The 24437-nt window shown below is 32.7% G+C and overlaps 2 protein-coding genes across 3 annotated transcripts; one reads left to right on the top strand and one right to left on the bottom strand.

Annotated features, from left to right (window-relative positions):
- Positions 1–1986: 1986 nt before the first annotated feature.
- On the bottom strand, positions 1987–10108 carry LOC114180416 (polyribonucleotide nucleotidyltransferase 2, mitochondrial). Its single transcript, XM_028066735.1, has 16 exons — positions 9640–10108; positions 9393–9548; positions 8020–8190; positions 7764–7889; positions 7526–7687; positions 7301–7420; positions 6885–7022; positions 6606–6768; positions 5219–5344; positions 4978–5108; positions 4320–4539; positions 4154–4237; positions 3742–3821; positions 3282–3425; positions 2502–3197; positions 1987–2415 (listed from the first exon to the last, which is right to left on the bottom strand). The coding sequence occupies exons 1-16, from the start codon at positions 9937–9939 to the stop codon at positions 2311–2313; spliced, it is 2922 nt and encodes a 973-aa protein (XP_027922536.1). The 5' UTR covers positions 9940–10108; the 3' UTR covers positions 1987–2310.
- A 2632-nt stretch (positions 10109–12740) lies between these two features.
- Positions 12741–23309, top strand: LOC114181929 (isocitrate dehydrogenase [NADP]-like). Of its 2 annotated transcripts, none has more exons than XM_028068608.1 (15): positions 12741–13077; positions 13165–13208; positions 13730–13785; positions 14426–14463; positions 14679–14756; positions 15692–15745; positions 15828–15929; positions 16039–16127; positions 16229–16332; positions 16817–16885; positions 16968–17083; positions 19721–19755; positions 19862–20004; positions 20806–20928; positions 22740–23309. In XM_028068608.1, exons 1-15 carry the CDS (start codon positions 12849–12851, stop codon positions 22828–22830), a joined length of 1371 nt encoding a protein of 456 aa, XP_027924409.1. In that variant the 5' UTR covers positions 12741–12848; the 3' UTR covers positions 22831–23309. The 2 variants fall into 2 exon arrangements, with proteins under 2 accessions (XP_027924409.1, XP_027924408.1); XM_028068607.1 differs by having other exon boundaries at positions 13676–13785.
- The last annotated feature ends 1128 nt before the right edge of the window (positions 23310–24437 follow it).

The raw sequence follows: 24437 nt of genomic DNA, 5'->3' as shown, positions 1-24437 counted from the left end.
TGTTCATTGGCACGCTTACCTAATAGAGGTGATAGGTCTTTTTTGTGGTAGAGTGCATGTGAGAACATTCATTTAGAGATTGAGTCGGTGCATGTATTGTAAGACCCATCAGATTTTAGTGTACTAAAAGTTAATATGTGTCTTGGCACGCTTACCCAATAAAAGTGATAGGTTTTGTCTTTGTGGCATAGTACATGTGAGAGCATTCATTTAGAGTTTGAGTCAGCCCATGTATTGTAAGACCCATAAGATTTTAATGTATGAAAAGTTAATATGTGCCTTGACACATTTACCCAATAAAAGTGATAGGTCTTGTCTTTGTAGCAGAGTGCATGTAAGAGCATTCATTTATAAACTTAGTCTTAGTCAATGCTATAAAAGGATGGTGGTAGTATATTTACAAGTTGTGGAGTTCTTTAGTAGAAGAAGTAGAAATGTTTTTACTTAGGACTTAAATATTTTGAATTCCTTTAATGTTGGTGTAGATTTTGAAAATGGAAGGTTCTCCTTTTGTACTTTTCCAAATGGAGTTATTATAAGTCATATGTGCACTATCATTAGAAATAATTTATTAGAACCATGTGAGTCAGAGTTAAATCATTTGTGGTATCATCTCCCTCCTTAATTTGTTGATAGAGGAGTTTCTGACTTTGTTTTTTTAAGAAATGATGAAGAAGGAGTTTATGAGTTTGTCCAAAATATACATTCATCTTATTATTAACTTTTAATAATTAAATTTTAACAACTATTCTTGATAAAAAAAAACACTACTTTTCTTTTCTAACAATAAAGCACTACTTATTTCTTGACACTTAATTTCTATTTTCATAATGTTTACTAACATTCTTTACAACATTTCATAATTTTTATTTATTTTTCTATAATTTCTATGTTTTTATTCTTTTAATTCTTTCATATTCAAATTTTATTAAATATACTTAAACATTTATTTTTTATTTCTTTGATATTTCAATTCTATTAAATATACTATACATTTATTTTTTATTTCTTTTATATTTGAATTCTATTGAATATTTATATATTTTTCATTTCTCAAATTTTATTTCCATCTCCTATTGTTTAATAAATGAAAATAAAAAAAATTAAAAAGAATAATTTAACAAAATCCAACCATGTAAATAAATATTTTTTCATTACAAATATATTTTTTTTTCCTTCTCCTTTATTTGGATAAAATTTGAAAAAACAGGATAAAAAATACAGTTGAGCCCACAAATATTAAAATGAAGGGCAGAATTCGTTTACCCAGAAAAACAAAATCGATCAATTGTAAAAATTTAACTTCTTTCGATAGTTTGACCTAGCTATTTGTTATAGATTCAAACAATAGAACTGAAAGTACTATTTTTTTTTTTTGTAATTACAAACTTGACACCGTACAAGAAAAAAAAATTAAATAACAGTTATGTTGACATGATTTTAAATTGCTTTATTATATCTATAAACTATACTAATTATATAACTTTAAGAAAGTTGTGATTGACTATGGATCTTTTAATTATTTTTTAAATTATAGATCTTTTAATTATATTTACGGAGTGAATTCATTTTTTTAACTATGAATTTAATTAAGTTGTTTTTAATATTTAATTTCTGTAGTCATATTCCCTAAAGACAAGTTTTCGGACTTATTCCAAACTCCTACCAAACTTAACCTTTATATGATAAAAACTTCTCCCGGGTCTCTCTTACTATTAAAAAATTATATCAGAATTGGAAAAATAAATACAATTAACAAATATTAATATTAATGATCAAAATCATAACATTAGTTATATGAATTTATTGTAATCGAGAAGTTTGAAATTTGGTTAAGTCACAAGACTCTTTCAAATAATCACAACTTCACATCTTAATCATTTATATACAACACATACAAGTTTTCTATTTCATATAAAAATAAAATTTTCAAAAATACTCGCTAAGTGAGATAATTCTTCTGAATAAAAAATATTAATTCTTAAATTTAACAAAGAATAATCAGAATCATAACATTACATTCATGGATCTTTTTATCTCGTAACTTTAACATTGTATTTTCTTACAACAAAACTCTACTTCTTTTACTTTTATACCAAAAAGAAATTGCCTAAACACTCTAACACAATGAAAACGCAATGAATGAAATCCACCGCCAATGACCTCATGCATTAATACAAAAAAATTGTAAAAATGTTTCAGCACGAAAAACTGCAATAAAACCAATGGTTGCTTACACGGGTTGAAGATGTTTTCCAAGCCATGGCAGGGTAACTTTATGGGCTCTCTCATAAACGATCAACAGGGAAGTTATTTATCATCAACTAAAGACAATACAGGAATTCCCTTGCTAGAAAAGCTTGAGCACACAACTGGGATCTCATCGCCTATTTTAAAATCCATACTCTTATTTTCCTGCACGACAGAACAATAATAGGTTAGCAAGTGAATTGGATGGTTCTTAGTTACGACAAAAAAACAATACAAAGATGGACCCCTACCTCAAACCGGTACACTCCTCGAACTCCTCCACCCAAATCCAACACTAACCCATGTGCACGAATTTGATATATTTTAGCAGTTACTTTGGTTCCAACTTCAACATCTTTTGCAGTTACAGACACCTTATCTTTATATTCTTGTTCACCCTCCTCTTGCTTTTGAAGTTCAGATTTTGACTCTTTTTGCATTGAAAGTTTTGTCTTCTTAGCATTAGTATATGGCAAGGGACCTGAATGAGAAGTTGAAGAATCGATAACATCTTGAGATTTACGAGATTTTGATTTCGGTGTAGAATCATTTGCATTTTGAGATGGTCGTGATTTTGACTTGCGATTCAATTGGACCCCATTATCTACACAAGGAGCTTTGGAAGAAGGATTTGAGGTAGAAGATTTCTCCTCTTCATCACACTCTGCAGCACTACGTATTAAAATTACTGGAACTTGGGAGGTTGAGGATTTTGCTTCACCCAAAGACAACTCAGAAGCAGAATTTTGTTCTTGTACACTAGACGCATTCCCATCTGTTTCTTTTGCGGACGTAACAGATCCTTCAATTACATCATTACTCTTCAATCTTCCAGGACGAGACAAAGTTGCTTTAAGGGATAATTTGATGTTACCATGAACATCTTGGCCTATGCACATCAAAGAAAGCTTCTGGCCAACAGAGACAACCTCTGAAACTCGAGAAACCTATGTATGCAGTCATTAGATACAAATTATTAGATACAAATTGTCTTAACGATAACTCAATAAAGTAGTTAAAATCATACATACAGGTTCATATGACAACTCAGAAATGTGGAGTAGGCCTTGCTGGCCACCGTTAAACTCCACAAAAGCGCCGTATTCTTTTATGTTGCTGACAATACCTGTGTAGATACCTCCAACTTCAATTTCACGACCCACAACAAAATCAATCTGACAAACAAGAGGGTTGAACTTCAGAATGACAGTCATTAGAAAAAAATGAGGGTTGATATTTCACCATTTGTCATTAATATATGCATGAATTACCACCAAGAAATCATATGAGAAAATGTAAATGATAACGATTTACAAGAAAAATAATAATTCTTATGGAAAGCATTGCTTCATGACATTATCAATTTATCCTTGCATCAACAATTTCTGATACAGGATAGATAATTATCTCACTTATGACTATAAGAATAAAATTACAAACAAAAAGCACGATTGGATACAAATTAATGGTTTAACAGAATGGAAGAAGTACCTTTTCTAGTATTTTGTCCATAACAGATTGATTCTTAGCAACTATTGTAAGTTCTCCATCGCCTACAGACATTCGTGCACCTGATGGAGCGCATGATAACATGTTCAGTAAATTTGTTCTGTCACTCTAAGTGTATATATAATACACAGCAAGCACAATTCAGTAGAAATCATACAAGACAAACAAGGGACAATATATATCAATGTATAGTTTAAAAAGAATTTTTGAAAAACACTGCAGTCAGTGACAAGGTCAAGAAGGATCAGAGCTCGTAGACCAAAAAATTATGAACAAAATGAATACTTCTACTGTTCTACCTCAAAAAGTATATCAGAAACTGGAATTATAAGACAACTTCACAATTCAGTCTAAATGGCAGGGGAGACCAAAGATACTTAAAAGTTAAATTGACCTGTTTCCTCTTCCATTTTTCTCTTTAGAGCGCCCATTGGCCCAATTAGGCGACGAATAGCATCATTGTTGTACTTTAAGGTGGCTGCATCATGAGAAATAAATTTCAAGCTTTGGGATATCATATTTTATCAAGGAAACCTACTAGAAAAGTTAAAAATGTCAACCTAGTCGTGGAGAAGTATTGTCATTCTTGTTGCGAGGTATACTAATTTCTTGTTCCATGCGTTCAAGAATGAGAAGACGAGCTTTGCGTGCAGGTTCTAAACATTCACAAACGATATCCAAAGGAATTCCAGCTGGTTTTATATCCAACTGACAAGCAGTAACTCCTTTCCGAGTTCCAGCAATTTTGAAGTCTATATCACCCAAATGGTCTTCCAAACCCTTAGAAAAATTAAAATTAACACTTGTGCATGAAATCAATAATCTTTGTTTGTTCAAAAGTAATATAGAATATCTGAAACACAATATACCACAAAACGCAAAGGTAAACTTTGAAATATTTAATATTATTTGAATTTCACAATGTAACTATTAAATTATATATTCTTAACAAATATGCAAACAAAATCCATCACTTTCTGGACATCTTTATTTGAAATTAAAAAACATTTCAACATAAATTAAAAATATAGAAATTGTTCAAAAAAATTGACACAAGTTATTATTCAAAATGATCACAAAAAGGTCCTGAGTAACAACTTGGACTTGAAGGTAAGTATAGTTGTTAAATTAATATAAAATATACATTGATATAAAATATACATTCCAACCAAAACAGAGTATATAAAATGATATAACTCAAGAAGTTCTGTAATTTACCAGAATATCAGTCAATATGCGATAGTCTTCTATTTTGCCAGTAGATGGATCAAGCTTACTAACAAGACCCACAGAAACCCCGGCAACATGTTCACGTACAGGAATGCCAGCCTCCATCAAAGCCATACTACCTACAAAAAGGAAAGATTCACTAAAAGTATTATATTTTCTGAAGCTTAAACATGAATCTAGTCATAGAATGGCATTACAAAAGCTAATGTGGTGCATTACAAAAGTGTACCTCCACATACAGTTGCCATTGATGTTGAACCATCTGAAGCCATCACTTCAGAGTTGACACGAATGGTATACGGAAAATCTTCTTTAGGGGGCAAAACAGCAAGAAAAGATTTCTCAGCAAGAGTTCCTGCAAAAAAGTAAGACAACAAAAAAGAAACTCGTTAATTAATGACCTTTAGATTGGCAAAACTGAGACAATCACTTGCAATTATTAAGAACATTGTCCCTTTCCGGTTTCCAAAATAAGTATCCCTATTTGGTCAACCATTAATTATCTTTTATATAGTTGGGGTCAGTAAAATGAAGACAATAACTTTCTTCATCAATATAAATTATTTTTATTTCAATTAATAATTTTAGAGACCGTCCTTTCAACATTGAATGGTAGATTCTGGTGTTTGCTATTTCATGCACAGACTTTTGGTAATCTTCCCTTTTATTATATAGAAAACTATTATTTAAAGTTTGAGAAAAATCATACAAACAAGAATTTTGTTCAGTGTAAAAATGAAGTCAATACAATTGGATGAGAAATAGTTGTGTATAGATGGAAAAGTATTACAGTAGAAATGTAACTTCTTCAAATAACTCCCAACCACATGAACTAACAGAAAATTAGTTATAAGATACAATTTTCAGTAACTACCTAACAAAATATACTAAACACTAATTACAGGTTTAAAACTATACCCTCAACAATTCAATTTAAATTGTGTTTACATTAATTAACTCTCTCCACCACCAATTACCTCATATCAGTTTACTTTGTCATTCATTCCACCAAAAAACATTGAATCATCCATCATCACGAAGGCACAAAAAACAGATAGGCAGAAAAGATCCAGCCTTCATAGATCTCTCTTGTTCACCCTCAAATAGCAATAGCCATAGCCTACCACTAATATCCCGAGAGGATAGCTAATTAAATGCCCAAATAGATAAAATCTCCCAGTTCTGTTCTATGGCCACAATTCCCCTTTTTCAGTAATGAGGAAGCAATCCAATAATAATGTCTTAAAATAAAGATAAAACAGCACATATTTAAGTTAAAGACAACATTAACCATTATCTTTCCAACTGTCTAATTCCTACACACTATGCCCACTACACTAAATTAGAGGGGTATAGTGGCCGAAACCATTCCTAAATTTGTACACTATCTGCCAAAGTGGCAGATAATAGTGAAGGGAGTATAGAACTTCTGAGAAAGACACTTCATTTTTTTTTACTTTCAATAGACCTATCTCATTGTTTAAATTTCAAAGTATTTTTAAATTAAAACAGCATTTTTCTTTCAAAAACAAAAACAAGTCCTAATCAATTATGTATTGACATTTTAAACGGAAATGTTGTACGGAGATTGTATTGCAGAAGTTTAGCTATTTTACCATGACCAACTTCACGCCTGTTTACACCACCATGTTTACCAACTTCATTTATACAGAATGGTGGAAAACTATAATGAAGCATAAATCTCTTTGTCGGAGGACCGACAACAGACTCCAAGCGTTGAGCATCAGTCGGTGCTCCAAGTGTTACTGTACAAAAAACCTGTCCATGACATCAACTTATATCACATAGAAGTGAAAAATAAAACTATTATTTCAGATATTCACAAATGCCTAACTTTCAACAACCAATAACAAAAAACATAAAATATATTTTACCTGTGTTTCTCCACGGGAGAATAATGCAGATCCATGCAACATGGATATACATCCAGCTTCACAATACAAAGGTCTTACTTCATCTAGCTGTCTTCCATCAACCCTGTGTCCTTCTGCAATAATTCTTTTACGAACCACCTAAAATGATGAATACTTTACTAAGTGCAAATAAAATATACATTCATTTTCAAGTTTAGCACTAAATATTTTATGACCAAAGCATCTTCCTATTTCGTTGGAAACTTCAGAAGATGATGAATCAGACCAATAAGTTTTATTACTTTCTATTTACTCAAACAATAACCCTAGTGAATTTCCTTTGATGTTTGTTCCCTACTTGAAATCTTATAGTGAGAAGGTAATATAATATGGCATATTAGTCTCTATGATTGTAAACTTATTGCAATGCTCCATACCTTCTTCCTTACGGTATCTACAGCCTTTGATAATACTTTTAAGCTTTCTTCATCACCTTCTTCTTCAAGCACTCTCTTTACATCTTGTGTAATATTGTCCAATGCTTCCCCACGTTCAAACTGGAGGAAAGTACATAACAGATCATCCAAATGTAAAATGGAGAAAAAACATCAACTTCCACAAAACATACTAAACAAGAAAATAAGAGAGAAAGAATAGACCACCTTCCCATAGGTAGGATCAGTAAAAACAGCTTTGATAGGTTCCTCTGCTATATTAGTAACTTTATCCATTGTTTTGTCAGACAGCATAGATAATTTGTATTCCTTCTTAGATTTACCAGCTTTAGCAGCAAGTCTGATTTGAGGTTCAATATACTTGACTGCCTGATCAATTATAGCAACCTATCTCAATAAAATTCACGTACCGAAAGAATAACCAAGTCACAAATTTCAAAGTCACCTCTGGATGAGCCATCCTTAGCCCAGCTTCTAAGTCTTTCTCTGATATCTCAGAAGCTTGCACATCAATCATCAAAGTTTTGTCCATTGTACAAGCATATACCAAGTTAAGATCACTCAATTTAAGCTGCAACATAATCGAACCATTCAAATAGTCATCAACAAAGTCAAAATCTAACTAAGCTACAAAACCAAGTTCGATCAATAAAGACAATATCGCATAATCACTTTAAACAGCATAGTTGACTCCAAATTACCTCATCCATGGTGGGATTTACTATAAACTTCCCACATATCCTACCAATTCGAACCACTCCAATGGGACCGCCCCAAGGAATATCTGATAACATTAAAGCAGCCGATGTTGCATTAGCTGCCAATACATCTGGATCATGTTTTCCATCAGAAGAAAGAACACTTGCCGTTACCTAGAAAGTGAAACATTCCTTTTTTATTAAGAAAAAAACCCATCACAAATAAAAATTAAACAAAAATAGTAAACAATTTAATTAGAAACACATTCTAATTGTAAATGTCTTTTCCATTAACACGCAATTACACATTGTTGCGTATGGTAAGTTAGTTGTTTTCCATATTAACTACTAAGGATTCTGATTGGTTCACCTTATAATAACTTTTACAATGGAAGTGCATAAAGATTCAACTAAGTACTAAATGAATAAATTATAAATCAAGTGTAAATAATCTAATAAGCTTTTAAAAGGTCGTTTAATCATATTGACATGAATAAGAAGTCAATTGACTTTTACAATAACAATTATAAAAGTAACACTTATCATAATTTCTAGTTCACAAAAACCATTTGGCTCACTCAAAGTGTGTAACAATATCACTTTTAATCACTGAAGTAAGGAATTAAAAAAAAAAAAAAGTATCTAAAAATGCAATATATCAATCACTTTAGTCTAAAATTCAAGAAGTCGTATCACTTTAGTGATTACGAGTAAATGTCTTCATAACCATTTTTGAGAGAGAAGAATAAGAAGGAAAAATTAAAGGACCTTCTCCATAAACTGTAAGTAACATATACATGAGTTAATTTGTAAACTTTATTACAAATGAGCTCTCTAAATGATGATTTTCAACTCATGCATAAGCTAACATTGTAGTGAACTTTATTTCATCTTTCGCTCTTATTTTCTTCTACAAGTGTTTACGGAGAACTTTTCCAAATAGGATCAAAGTAACAAAGAGTGGTTTAGTTTAGGAACTTGTAACCATTTTATTAATACTAAGTATCCACTCTTTACCCTTCTTGGGAATATGAAGGGCAGCCTCCTCCCAACCACATATGTGCACTTTACAAGACTTCAGCCTATAATCTTAGTTAAGGAATCTGAATCCAGTCATAACTTGTTGGTTTGTTTAGATGGTTTCTTCGAAGACTTTTTCACATACGGTAAACTAATTTTAGTTTCAATGACTAAAGTAACAACATTGAACACTAATCACAATGGTGTTTCACCCTGATGTCTAAGTAGTTGATGTTGCAAAAGTCTTCACATTCTAGTTCTTTCTAATTGGCAAATACAGTAAAAACTCTTCACATTGTACATGCATAACAATTAAACACACGCAAGTGGGATAAAATGATAGCAACATTACGCACCTGAACCTCGTGGTAAAATCCAGGAGGAAACAGAGGTCGAATTGGCCGGTCAATGATTCGCCCACACAAGAGCTCGCGCTCTTTGGGAGGACCTTCTCTCCGCGCGAACGACGTCGGAATCACGCCTTGCGCGAACTGCTTCTCATGATAATCCACCTGTTATCACGAGCGACGTTTTCATCATATTTCATCGCGCCACTTAACGGAATATTACAAGCGCAAGAGAGAGTATAGCAGAGACACTTACCGTGAGAGGTAAGAAATCGCGAACAGCGTCACCTTTCGCGGAGGCGACGGTCGAGAGAACGTTAGTGTTTTCCATGGTCAAAACGACGGCGCCGTTTGCGAAGCGGGCGAACTTTCCTGTCTCGAGCGTGATCACGCGCGAGCCGATTTCAAATTGCTCCGTGAAGATGTCGAGGTGTTTTGTGGTGGTGGTGGCGCCGGCGGAGCCTAGGCGGCCGGAGCAAATGGTGCGAAAACGGAAGCCGCGCCGTGTGAGGAAGTGCGGTGGTAGTTTGCGGAGGAGTGGGTTCGCTCTCCTCATTTTGGAATGGTGAAGAAGGGAAAGATGAAACGCAGGGCACAACACCAACTCGCTTAACTGAAACCTATGTAGGGTTTAACAAAGAGCTACGCAGGGTTTAGAATTTTTATCGTGTTTCCTTAACAGAGAGCTATGTCGTGTATGCAGGGTTTAACAGAGAGCTATGCAGGGTTTAGGGTTTTTTTCATATGTGAATATCGATAATTAATTTATATTTATTAGTAAATTTAGTTAATGATATTTAGTATTATGTAATATTTTTTTTTAAATTAATGAATAGATGTAAGAAAAATAGCAGTTAGTATTTTTTTTTCTTACAAAAATAATAAAACAACTTAAATAAAAAATAATGAATTATTTAAAGATCGATTTTCACATACTTAACTCTCGTTTCAGCTGATAAAAAAGAACTTAGCTCTCATTTCAAATCATAATCATAATCTTTTACACTTAAAAGCATTTTAGAAATAAAAGCATACCTCCATAACATGTAATTGTGGTTAACAAACTTTTGGAACCATAAATAATTGATAGAATCGTGCTCATGAAAATTCTTTCAGAAATAACTCCATAAGATAAAGATAAAGTACTAATAAATGATTAGGTTTAAATATTTTTTTAATCTTTAAATTTAAACTTAGAAATAAAATTATGATTGTTTTATGAACTAAAATTTTAATATGTTTTTATCTTGAAATTTAAAAATAAATAGATATTTTTTCTAAATCAACTAAGTTTATGTTTTTATATATTAAATGATATTTAAATACTATTTAGTATGTACAAAAAATTAACAGAGTTCATTTTAAAACAATCATGTGTCATTTTGGTAGTTTAGAATCTAACCCTATATTTGAAAATGAATGAAACGTACAAAGGTGAATCTAAAATTAGATCAAAATAAGTTTTTTATTTAATTAATTGTTTGTATTACTTGCAATAATGAGCCTATTTTTAGCTTTTTTACCTTAGAAAGTAAAGAATATTATAGGGAAGAGTGGATGCTATTGATTTCTCAAGTATGTAAACTAAACAATAATTGGAGCGAAATCGACATTCTAATTTGTTTAGAAACAAGTTGTAACCTGACTAAACGAAAAGTGAATAAATTTAACACTTTAACTTGGTTAAAAATAGGTCATAATCTACCTAAAAAAAAAAATTGAAGCAAAATAGACAATACAACTCGATTAAGAGCAAATTATGGCCTAATTAAACAGATAAGGAATAAATTTGACATTCCAGCTCGGTTAAGAGCAGACTGTAGCTTGACTAAATAACAAATGAATAAATTTGATATTCCAACTCGGCTAGGAGTATATTGCATTCTGACTAAACAATAAATGAATAAATTCAATATTCCAACTCATTTGGGAGCAAGCTGTAATCTGACTAAACAAAAATTGATAGATTGACACTCATGCTTAAAGTCAACAAATGGTTTAATGGGAGTTTGAGAAACTTCCTCACCTCGTAAACGAGGTATAGTTACTTTGTCTTTTTTCTCTTTGAAAAATTACAATGCTTGGATGATAGTCGGGCGATGATGTTATATAACAATCTTATCAATCTAACTTATTCAATTACTTTTATATTACTTTTATTATTATTGAGGACCTTAATGAAAAATGATAGAAGTCAAAGCACTTAATATTAATTGAGTGTTACTCAAATGCAAGTCTTAGACTTAATTTTCAGATTTCCCTTTCTTCATTGAAACCTCATGAACATATGGTAGGTAAGTTTTTACACTTAGTTATTCAACGAGGGCTCATGAAGGTTGTTGATTCAACTTAACATTATAGATTTTAGGTTATAAACTTGTCATTTATATAAACTCGTCAGTTGTACTATTTTTATTGTCTTTGAGAGTTCATAAATTACCAATTTGATAAAACAAGACAAAAGAAACTTCAAGCTTGACTTGGGGGACAATGATGCCTCTGTAAAGCGACTAACTCAGCCTGAACGAGGGCTAGCCTAAAAAGTCAATTTTAATCAAGCCTATCAGGGTTGTGTGTTTATTGCTCGGTTAAAACAAAACAAAAAAGTTATTTATTTATTGATAAAGTAAATTAGGCTATAAATTATTAAGTAGTTAGAGACAAACGCTTAATTAAATAAAAACTTACCTAATGATGGTGTGAGAAAAATAAAATAAAGCAGTAAAGTAAAAACTGAAGTGGTTAGGTGCAAAGAGATGACACCAAATTTAAAAACTTACAAGATAAAATAATTAGTTAAAACAAAACAAGTGAAAAAGTGTGGCAATGAAGTATTAAAAAATGGACTTAACAAAATTTTCCATTCTTTATGCCTCAAACACTTCAACTCAAGGATGGAGGCTGTGTACGGTCTTGGTCGTTCAAGACCCCACCCGATACTTAATAATAGATAGGATTTAAAGTCTATAGACACACAAATCAAACCTAAAATAAATATAGATTCAATTAAAAGATATTATAATCAGAATAAATAATTTATATCTAGGTATTATCTTTGTATTTTTTTATTATCTTTTGTAATTTAAATATTCTTTAATATTTTTTAGAATAAACATGCAATTGTTTTGTTATTTATAAATAAAATATTCATTGCCGAGGGACATAACTATTTTAGCATTATTTACTTTGAGTCACTAAATTTTGTCTTCGTTTTAAGACACTAAATTTTTTAATTGAAAAAATTTCATCTATTTATTTCTAAAATTAAAGAAATAATAAAATTTAAAAAAGAAAAAAAAATTACATAGATTAAAAACGTATTTAACAAAAGAGCCACGTAAAGCAGCGGCACCTTGGGGAAAACGTTGAGGTAAAGCGGTTGTCGCTTGTCGCTTGTCGCTTGGCCATCAAGCTGTAATCACAGTAAGCTCCAAGAGATTCACCGAGTCACAACTTCAGAAACGGATGCTAAGACCAGCAGCGCTTCGTTTAAGCGCTATCATCACAATGGTTTCTTCAGCGTCTCTCAGAAACCCTAACTTCCTCATTCCTTCAACTTCGACAACGCTCCTTCGCTCTCGCCTTCTTCCCCTCCACACTCTCTCCTTCTCCAATCGCCTCTCGCTCCGATGCTACGCTGCACGCGCCGCCTTCGACCGGCTTCCCGTTCTCAATCCCATCGTCGAAATGGACGGTAACTTCTTCGTACTCTAACCGAACCAGCTCTAGCTTTGAATTCTTCTGTTTCGTCGCTGTTTCACTGGCTTTCGTTGTTTCTTAGGTGATGAAATGACCAGGATTATATGGAGCATGATCAAGGATAAAGTACGCATGCCTCCACTCTTTTAGTGTTTGTGTATTTAGTTATTTAGTTTAGATGAAGGACAAACATGATGCAATTTCCTAAGTGCTTTTAATACTGTTCTTCGAAAAAATTTTGGAGTTTCGAATTGACGTTTCGCGCTACGGAGGTTTGAATAAAAAGTTAGCGTAGATCATCCTTATGACGTTAAAAATAACGTTTAAAGCTCTTTCGGAATTGCATAGTGGCTTTATCCATTAATTAGTATCAGGAAAAACTTAAGTCACAAGTATGCAAGTCAGGACAACTCTTACCTCACTATTCAGTTTTCTGGACTTAGGTTAGGCTCGAATTCAAATTATAAAAAATAGTATTAGAGTCTATCCTGAATGTATTAAAAGGGACATCCGTTATATCCTTCGTAGGCCAAGTCCAATAGTGTTAGATGGTTTTGCATTTTCTTTTAACATAGTGGTTTTGTGCACTGCAGCTTATATTTCCTTACCTGGATTTGAACATAAAGTATTTTGATCTTGGACTTCAGAATCGTGATGCTACTGATGACAAAGTTACGGTGGAAAGTGCTGAAGCCACTCTCAAGTGAGTGTTTTTTTTTTTTTTTTTATCAACATAAGTGACATAAAACATGCATTGCACTTTAATGATTTATACTTATTCTTGTTGCTTAGTGGATGTATGGCGGAGTTAGGTGCCTTAAAATGGAAGTGAAAAGAGAGTTAGAGTTTAGACTAGCATATTTCTGGATGTGGTGAGAATTTGAAAGCGAACATTACTTGTTTAGGCCCTGTTTGGGATGGTATGAAGTTGTAGTTTCAACGTTTTAAAAAACTTGCAACCACTCTGAAAGATCCGTAGTTTCAGAAAAAAAGAAATGCTTTTAACATAAAAAACACTTGCTGGGAGCCTGGGATAGTTGATAGGGGGAAGCTGATTGTGTTTGACTTATTTGATTTTCCATCAGGATACTCAAAGTCTGAGTATGTGTTGAGATAATTTGTTTAGGGTCCCTGGTTTGCCTTCCTCCTTGAACGGTTATAGGATTGCACTGCCTTTCTTACTTCATACTTTTTTTTTACCCGATGTATTTTTCATCCAGCTTTATTGGCTTCCTTATGCTGCTTTTTAACTATCATTTTGTCTTTTCTAATGAAACCATCTTTTATGAACTAATATTCGAACCCTATTCCCATTCCTTAATTGAAGCTGATTTTTGCTGCAGGTACAACGTTGCTGTGAAATGTGCAACAATAACTCCTGGTTAGTTGTTTTTATTTCTAAATTGATCAATTATTCCATGTCATGATTCATGGATCATCAGACTTCTTTGTTCCACACTCGCAATTTGCGCTAAATTTAATGCACTGGTTTATTTATTTTACTTAGTGAATGCAAGTGGATACTAGCGCATAATCTTTATTCATTTATAATTTTTGTGTAATAATGATACTATCTTAACTCTTCCAAATTCTCAGATGAGGCCCGAGTCAAAGAATTTGGACTGAAGTCTATGTGGAGAAGCCCCAATGGCACAATCAGGAATATTTTAAATGGTTTGTAATTAGCTCGTCGTGTTAAATAAGGCATCAAATTCAATGTTGTATCCATTGACTTTACTACAAGGATGGCCTTTTCCCCACACGTTTCCTTCTTTGGTGAATGGAACTTATAGGGCCATGTATATAGGATCTTAATTTTCCCAGAAAAGTATTGGTTTTTGTGTGAAAAGTACTGTACTTACTGAATTTTGATATTTGATTGCTTGTTTTGGTGATATGTACGAGTGTTAAATTTTTCATACCATTATATATATTGACATAATTATTCGTTACTTTTGATAAATAAGTTTGTTTTTCTTTTGACATAATTCCAGTTATTTGTTTTAACATAATAGTATTTAGCTAATATAATTTAGCTTGTATTTTTTTGGTGTCTATCATCTCAAAGCACATCTATATTTTGCAGTTCATTTATTATCTCTGATTGTAACAGTTTTGTTGCTTTTCTTGTCGGAAAAACTGAAATTTGTCATGAATTTTCCCTTGTGAACAAACTTGACATATGGTGATATTCCTATATTATTTGATAAAATGATGCTGTAAACGATTTTTTTTTTCTGTTTCTCTATATATCAATTCACTCACTGTAAATATTTTTGCTACTGGTTGTGCACTTACTAAAATCAATATTATAGGTTCACATTTTCATATTTTAGTTGCCAAGAGAGGGAAATTCTTATAGATCAGGGTCAGGTTCTTGAGTTGTGTATAAACTTAAAAGTCTAAATATCTTGCAATTAGTTTTACTTGCATCCTGTATGACATTATATGAATCCTAGCAATGAAATTGTATTGCATTTGAAATAACTTCACCACAAATGTTCTTAACCCAAGTTAATTAATCTTGGTTCTTTGTTGACTATATTACCTACTTCTATTCTAAAACGTTTTCAACCTTTTCTTTTGTGATATTTTTCCTTTCTTTATAGGCACTGTTTTCCGTGAACCAATAATATGCCGCAACATACCAAGAATCATTCCTGGTAGTGTCTTAACTCTGCTGTGATCCTTAATAGTATTGAAGTACTGCAAAGCACCATTTAGAACTTATTCTTCAGTTTACAGGATGGAAAAAACCCATATGCATCGGTAGGCATGCTTTTGGTGACCAGTATCGTGCCACTGATGCAATAATTGGAGGACCAGGGAAGCTCAAATTGGTATTTGGTACGATAATTTTCAAAGCCTTGCATTTAATGGAGTTGTTATTTTTTTTTTAAAGTTATTATTTAGAATATGCCACATGTAATTTACAAGCTTGTGTTATATAATTTAGTCCCAGAGAATGGTGATGCTACAACGGAGCTCGAAGTTTACAATTTCAAAGGACCCGGAGTAGCACTTGCTATGTATAATGTTGATGAGGTTTGCTTCATTTTATATTTTCAACGTGTATTCAGTAATATGTTTAATAGAAGTTTCCTGTTATTTGTTTGTATTTCAACATTGGCTTTCCTAATGGGCAGTCCATTCGAGCATTTGCCGAATCATCAATGGCGCTGGCTTTTGCAAAGAAATGGCCTCTTTACTTGAGCACCAAAAACACAATTCTGAAGAAATATGATGGCAGGTGATTACTATAATATTATATCACTGGGTTTTTATATATATTTTTAGGTGCTTATCCCAAGTATCAGTTGTCAGGTAGAAATTTGAACGGACTTTTGCAGTTCTGTTGGCAACTGTACCAACAGTTCGTTGGTAGACAATGGACAATATTAAGAATGGAAGAGAGACAATAGCGGGGTGGGGGTGGGGGTGGTTAAAGAATTCGAGTCAGGATTGGGAGGGAGGCAATATTAGTAGACTCAGATTTTTTAGGATTTTTGAGACTATTTCCACCCTCTGGATTCTTGCAATTACCAATGGTTTAGATTTAGGTTTAAGAGTGATATGCAATAAAACTCATCTTTTACTATCTTTTTATCTTTATCTTTTTTTTTTTTCTAGTCTTGAAGTTTCACCTCTGGTATGATAAACTTCTTTGTAATTCAGTCAACCTTTCTCTTTGTTTGTTGCTATTGGAGGTGATTTATAGTTTGAAATTATTACAGGTTTAAGGATATATTCCAGGAAGTGTATGAAGAAAGGTGGAAAATAAAGTTTGAAGAGCACTCGATATGGTTTGTTTTGATATTTACGAAACTCTTTGCTTTGATGCATTACATATACATATAGATGGTTGACACTTTTAAGTGACTTCAGGTATGAGCATAGGCTAATTGATGACATGGTAGCATATGCAGTCAAGAGTGAAGGTGGATATGTTTGGGCTTGCAAGAATTATGATGGTGATGTCCAAAGTGATTTACTAGCTCAAGGTAATATAGGTGTGAAAATAATAGGATAATACACAATTGGAGGGTCTTGATAGATCCTCTCATAACCTTCTATTTATAATGATAAAAACTAATACAATGGAAGATGAAAGATCAAAAGACTACCCTAAATACCTAGGTACAACTCATAGAGTGCACTAGACTTATAAATACAGCTGGAAGTAGTTCCCAACACACAACTCCCTATTTTAGACTTAATAATTACTCTAATATAAATTTAATAATTATTTCAACACTTCCCCTCAAGCTGGAGCATACATATTGTATGTCCCAAGCTTGGAATAGATAAACTCAATCCAAGTTCTTCTGTCAGCACATTTGCAAGCTGATTTGATCTGACAAACATAGTACAAACTTCTTTGACAACTTTTTTCTTGGATGAGACAATAGATGTGGGAACCTTGACACAGCCAACAACTACAGGAATTGGATGACTGATTATAATGGACTTCAAGAGTGTGCTATCAAAACCAAAAGAACAATTAAGTCCACAGAACTCCACTGGTAGAGACGATTTGAGCACAAACTGCAAAGTAGACATCTTGCTTCCCAAAATATTTGGAGATGTTTCTGTGACAAAGAAGGTTACTGCAATATGACAATGGCCAGCGGACATCAATCTGGGCTGGCAGCAAACATCGATCTTGGGCTGGCAGCAATCAGTGGCAAGCAGCGACAGACTGCGGCGGACAAGATTACCATCAACAAATGGCAGCCAACAGTGGCAGACAACGACAAACTGCGGCCAGACAATATTACCATCAACAATGGATGGTGGCTAGCAGTGGCTGACAGCGACAACCTGCGACAAACTAGATTGCCATCAGAACAGATGGTGGCCAACAGTGGCTGATTGCGACAAACTCAGCAGACCCAACAGTGGCTGATTGCTACACATTGCAGCAGACTATAAAATTACCATTGAGCGTGGACAATGGCAAATAGACAATACATGTATTGAACGGCGTGGCTGGCAAGACAAACAGTATATGCATAGCAGCAGAAGCAAGTTCGTGGCTGGCAAGGCAGACAGTATATGCATAGCAGTAGAAGCAAGTTCGTGAAGACATAATGACCATAAACAGACTCCCCCTCACGCCGTGAGCAACCTCCAACCGTTAACTTTGGTAACAGTGAGGAAATGCTAAACAGTACAAGAAAACCAAAAAACCTAGCGGGACTTTCATAAGGGTGGCTTCTGGACTTCACCGAAATGAACTTTTGAAGGTCAGAACCGACAAAGGAGGCTCTGGCGAACATTATGGAGGTGGCGCCGTGACATTCCAAGCAGCAGAAGGCGGCGCGTGGACTGCACGCGCCTGTTCGCAGCGGAGAAGACGTGGCGCGTGGTGGCGCGTGGAGGGGTGTTGGGTTCCGGCATCGGTGAGGGTGGCTGTCGCTCGGAGAGGCGCTCCAGATCCAGTGGTCGCCGGCGAAAACTGAGGTGGCCGGAGACGGCGGCCGACGGCGAACAATGGAGGACGGCGGCGGAACAAAGGCAGAACAGTGGCAGACAACGACGATTTAGAGAACAATTGCAGCGGGTAGCTTTGGATAGTGTTTTATGGCAGTGGACAGCCGCAGACAATGATGAATAGTGGCAGATGGCGGCGGACAGTCGCAGCGGCAACAAGTGCGGTGGACAGACCAGACGAAAACTAGAGCAGGATCACATTGAGATACTTCAGACATGAGTCTTTGAAAGACTTGACTCCGCCAGCCATTGGCCGCCGGCGAGCAACACAAACACAACGAAACTTAAACCACCTGCTCTGATACCATGTGAAAATAATAGGATAATACACAATTGGAGGGTCTTGATAGATCCTCTCATAACCTTCTATTTATAATGATAAAAACTAATACAATGGAAGATGAAAGATCAAAAGACTACCCTAAATACCTAGGTACAACTCATAGAGTGCACTAGACTTATAAATACAACTGGAAGTAGTTTCCAACACACAACTCCCTATTTTAGACTTAATAATTACTCTAATATAAATTTAATAATTATTTCAACAATAGGTTGTGGAGAGCTTAACATTTATCTCTGAAGTTTCAACATGTTAAGTGTGTATGATGTCATTGTCAACAAGCATTCATTGGTTGATTCGGTAGCCCTGCCTGACATTTCTGATTATCCCAAACTGTTTAAGTTTCTCCAATACTAAAAAGCATTATATCCTAGTCCAGTAGTCCTGGCCACTTGGCTCCACTAGTGTAAAAATCGGGTATTTGAAATTTGGGTCAGCCAAGCCATGGGAGCTCTGTTTTTTATCAAGGAGACGAGAACCCTAAATGGGAGGATTTGATGACAATGCTAGGTAATATTATTAAATAGACTAACTTTGCTAAAGGCATAATTATTAAAGTTTTGGTTATTACTGAGTAGCTATACCTTAATAAATTGCGCACGAGAAAATGGCCTTAACCCAAAAGTATTTACCTGACCCTTGAATATGTATATGTTCTGATTTGGTTGCTAATTTAATTTTATTCATGTCTTTATGGAATGCCAGTGGTAGCATTTGAAGTTTTAGGAATGTAATTCACGTGAATATTTTGACGTACTTGGAGGTATCTTTTAAATCAAGTTTCTTAAATTCTTGTGTGCAGGATTTGGCTCCTTGGGTCTCATGACTTCTGTGCTGGTGTGTATTAGAATCTTGCTATTTCAGCATTTTTTTTTTCATTTACGTTGCTATCTCTATTTGGTTATTTGACATCATACTTAGGTTTTCAACAAAAAATTTGCAGTTATCTTCTGATGGCAAGACATTAGAAGCTGAGGCAGCTCATGGAACTGTAACTCGACATTTCCGGCTTCATCAAAAGGGACAAGAAACTAGTACAAACAGTATTGCTTCCATATATGCATGGACACGAGGACTGGAACACAGGTACTTTGTTGCTTGATTCAAGCTTCAAATTCTAGTGCATCATGATATACGGTGGAATTTTGGCCTTATGCCAAATTCTACCCCTGATAACACTGCTTTGGAAGCTTTTCTGGTTAATCACATTTCTATGTGTAAGTCATCATCTCAATTGTGGCAATGCTAACTTGGATGCCATTACAATAGTGACTAAAACTTGAGAATTTTTATAGACGAGGAGTATTGAGTGTTCTTATAAGTGAGAGAGTGAAACACTGGAAGAACTGGTACTTTTATGCTGATTCTAGAATGTCTGGGATGAGAATTGAACCTATTTTCTAGTGAAAACAGAGCAATTTGTCTAGGAGATGGGAAGGAAGCCATTCATTATGGTTTTTTTGTAGACAGGAGGGGGAGGGAAAGAGTTAGATTTGTATGTTTTGTTTGAAGGAGAATATAAAAAAAATTAAAATAGTGAGACCCAATTTATTATTTCTCATCTATTTCTATTCATCTCTCCATCTCTCCTTATTTCCTATCAAATGAACCAATTTACACAGCTTTCAAAACATTTTCTTTCTATTTCTATTTTAGCAAAAACCAAACATTCAATTTGATTTCTCCTTTCTCATCTTATTTCTTCTCAAGTTCCATCCTTTATCTTTCTTTCCTAAAAATGAAACATTAGGGAGGCACCATTGATGGGTTGAGGTTTCACTCAACTATTTTTCCTGAACTAACACCTGTGTGCGTCTTTTCCGCTTATGTTCCCCCTCCCCCATTTTTTTTGAGTCTGTTATTGACATGATTGTTATTATTTACTAGAGCCAAGTTGGATAATAACGAAAAATTACTGGATTTTACTAAAAAATTGGAGGCTGCATGTGTTGAGACAGTGGAGTCGGGAAAGATGACTAAAGATCTTGCAATTCTGATTCATGGACCAAAGTAAGTGAATATCTTTCTTTCTTTCCTCTGCTTACTCATTTAAATAATTTAGTATTACAGAGAAGTTGAAAAATTTAGTATTGCAACTTATAGTTATACTTCCTTATTCTTGTCATTCTGTTTTGAAGCATTTCCTTTTCAGAATTTATTGGGCTAAATTGCAATTAAGATCCCTTTTGTCAAAGTTAATTTATGAAAAGATTTATGTAAGTGAAAATAATCTTAAAATTTAAAACATGAATTTGAATTTTTCATTCTTAAAAATTATAAATCTCGTTAAATTAATAAACAAATATTTTTATTTTAGTATATGTTACCTGGCACTTTTTTTTTGTTTATTATATATTTCACAAACAATTAAGCAAAGTAACTGTACTAGACATTCGATGATATTTTTTCTTTTTCTTCCTTTTAGTAATAGCTCACTTTTTTTCTTTCTTTTAGGTAATGACAAATCTTTAATCTTAATTAGCTAATATATTTACAACAATTAATTTATTAATAAGCATAAACGGTTTCAATATTAAAATTTATTTATTTTACCATTAACATTTAAATATTTATTATAAAGTTTAATATTTTACTTGAAATACTCTTATCTCGTTTTTTTGTCTCTTTTTCTCCTATCTTTGCTTTCTCCTGAAGATTTAAGTCAATTCTTTAAAGAGTATAATTGATATCAAATTATTACAGCAGACAATATTGGATTCCTTCATTTCATTATTTTCTCTTGACTACTCTCTAACGTCGTTTATTTATATATTTTTTAAATTTTGTTTATTTTGTTTTTATGCTTCACATGACATAGTTATATAAATTGTGAAATCGAAAGTATCCCTTATGTAGAATAAAGAAAAATCTATGATTTTACAATGCCTTGATTAAGTTTGAAGTCTCTCATAAATTAAATCTTTATTAAATGTTTTGGTATATTAAGTACTTCATTTTTATATTTTTCAATTGAGTCACTACTCTTTCGTTTTTCCTGTTAATTAAGTGATGTGTTTGTTGCCTTATTTCGTTATTTTGCTTTCTTGCATGTGTTGAGAAAATGTGAGATTTTGTAGTTTATATAAAAATGATATTGCAATTAATGTAAAATGACAAATGACTTTTATGGTTAATGTTGAAAACATGTTGGATAATAAAAGTCATTCATAGTTTACATTAACCATAATATCGAATATCATTTTTATGTTAATTACAAAATCTCATCTTTCATAATAGGTGGAGACAAGTAAACAAGATAATAGTCATGCTACCCAATTAATAGAGGAATTAAATTATAGGGATTCAATTGAGAAATATAAACTTTTTAGCAATATCTAAAGAAAAAAATTAATAGGAACTCCGTTGAAAATATGTCAATTGAAAATACCAAAATTTATGACCGACTTGAAATTTAGTTAAGCCTTTTACAAAACAGTAAGCTAGATTTATATAAAACTTGATGTAAAATGCATCAACATCATTGACATATCTGGGGGGTTTGCTAATTTACACCTACTTGTTTGTCAGAAAAAGTGAGTTAGCAAGTTATACCTTTGGGTGTATTTTAAGAACATCGTCGTAGTTACACACACTCCTTTAGCAATCTACGCCTTCGGTGTATATTTAAAAAATTATACTTATAACTTGCTAACTTAAAATTACTAATATTTTTTACTGTAATAGTTATTATGATATTCAGTTTTTTAATCATATTTTTTATTTCATAAGAATATGTTTTATAATATTTTTTACTGATGTAAGTTAAAGAACTACTGCAAGTTAAAGTGGTTTGCGTCCTGATATTGAGCATTATGTGCCAGGGTATCAAGGGAATTTTACTTGAATACAGAGGAATTTATTGATGCTGTGGCACATAATCTTGAGACAAAGCTCCAAGATCCTGTAGCGTAGGTTTGATGTAAGAAAAAACACATGTCGGAAATTTTGAGTGGTGCTTTATTTTTTAAGCCCAATGATAATGATGTTGGTTGGATTCATGGTCCCTAGAATGTCAGAAACTTTAATTATTTGGAGGAGGGGTGTCCTCACAATTTCATTTTAGATTCTTTGTGTTTTGTCCTCTGCACTCCTGTCCCATTCTTGCACTCCACCATCGAAGCAATAAAACGGTAAAATTCCAGAGGATGATGGTCCAGCAAAATTGAGAAACTTCAATTTTCTGGTGAGAAAGAAAGAATTCAGGTCTTCTCAATTTCTTGTTTTTTCTTTCCACAACCCTTTCTGTCATATTTTAGGGAGGAATGTCACTTATATGCCTTCTAACACACTATTTTCGTTCGGTGGAATTTACTGAAACTTGCAAAATTCTGAGTCATTATGCTTGTATCTGTTTTTGGTTCTTTGAAAGTTCATAAACTTTGTATTTTGTCCTTACTATTCCTTTACTTTTCATTCCTTTTCTTTTATTTTGCATTAATCTTTCTTGTTGCATGGTTTGATGTGATGTGTTATTATATAATAAAAAATAGTGGTGGTTATGACAAGGGATCACAAATGAATGGGTCTCCCTTAACAAACTTATTTTTATTTTCGTGGACAATTTCTGTAGCTCTGAATATATATATATATATATATATATATATATATATATATATATATATATATATATATATTAAATTAAATTAAGTGTAAAGACGAGAAAGGATGTGAATGTATATATTTATATTGATTTTGTTTCTATGCCTACTTCAATACATGTCTTAATGCTTGTTTCTATGCATTTTTTATATATTTAATTTATTAGGTAATTTAAAAAATATAAATTATTTTTCTTTAGTCTTTTATTTTTTAACTTAACTTTAGGGTACATCATTTTCATAATTTTTTATAATTCTTTGATTTTTATTTAATTGTTATTTGATGTTTTTATTTGATATTTAAATAATTATACTATTTTTTTAAAATTTATATTAGAGAAAAGAAAGTGTATCATTTTTACAAACTTGATATTTTTTATTGTGAATTTTTATGAAAAAATTATTTAATTATTATTTGAAATAGTAAATGAGTATATGTATGTATGAAATTAAAGATAAAGATGAATTTTTACATCAAATAAAAGGATGAGGTAGTTAAATTTATATTTATCTTGTTTTATTGTCAACTTATCAAGAAAAATTCAGATTAAAAAAAAGTGTGTTTCCCTCATTTATAAGAGTCAATATAATACGAAGGATGAAAAATACTAACATGATTTTTCAGAAGTTAAATTCAAAATATAAAAATATTTTAAGAATTAAAAGTAATTTTCCTTATTGAAGACTAAATACAAAGTTTTTAAATACTGCTAAAACTAAATTTATTTTAACCATGGAATCTATAATGTTTTAATTTTCAATAATTTGTAATTTGTAACAGAAAGAGTTGAGCAAGTTCTGAAAACAAACATGTGTAAAATGCGTATCCAATAGAAAGAAAATAAAAGAAATGTGGTTTTTAGTTTTTGACATTGAAGGAAGGTGAATCAAATGAAAGAACTGATTAAACTACTTGTAAGT

This window comes from Vigna unguiculata, chromosome 4 (assembly GCF_004118075.2).
Source record: "Vigna unguiculata cultivar IT97K-499-35 chromosome 4, ASM411807v1, whole genome shotgun sequence".
NCBI classification, from domain to species: domain Eukaryota; kingdom Viridiplantae; phylum Streptophyta; class Magnoliopsida; order Fabales; family Fabaceae; genus Vigna; species Vigna unguiculata.
Note: the sequence above shows the minus strand (reverse complement) of the source record. Positions and strands in the feature narration are given on the sequence as shown.

Coding starts and splice junctions, on each gene's coding strand:
- LOC114181929 (XM_028068607.1), top strand. CDS start 12,849: ATGCTAAGACCAGCAGCGCTTCGTTTAAGCGCTATCATCACAATGGTT. Junction 13,078..13,164: donor TCCCATCGTCGAAATGGACG/GTAACTTCTTCG, acceptor GTTGTTTCTTAG/GTGATGAAATGACCAGGATT. Junction 17,084..19,720: donor AAGTGATTTACTAGCTCAAG/GTAATATAGGTG, acceptor TCTTGTGTGCAG/GATTTGGCTCCTTGGGTCTC.
- LOC114180416 (XM_028066735.1), bottom strand. CDS start 9,939: ATGAGGAGAGCGAACCCACTCCTCCGCAAACTACCACCGCACTTCCTC. Junction 9,549..9,639: donor GCGATTTCTTACCTCTCACG/GTAAGTGTCTCT, acceptor TCGTGATAACAG/GTGGATTATCATGAGAAGCA. Junction 7,023..7,300: donor TAGATACCGTAAGGAAGAAG/GTATGGAGCATT, acceptor TCATCATTTTAG/GTGGTTCGTAAAAGAATTAT.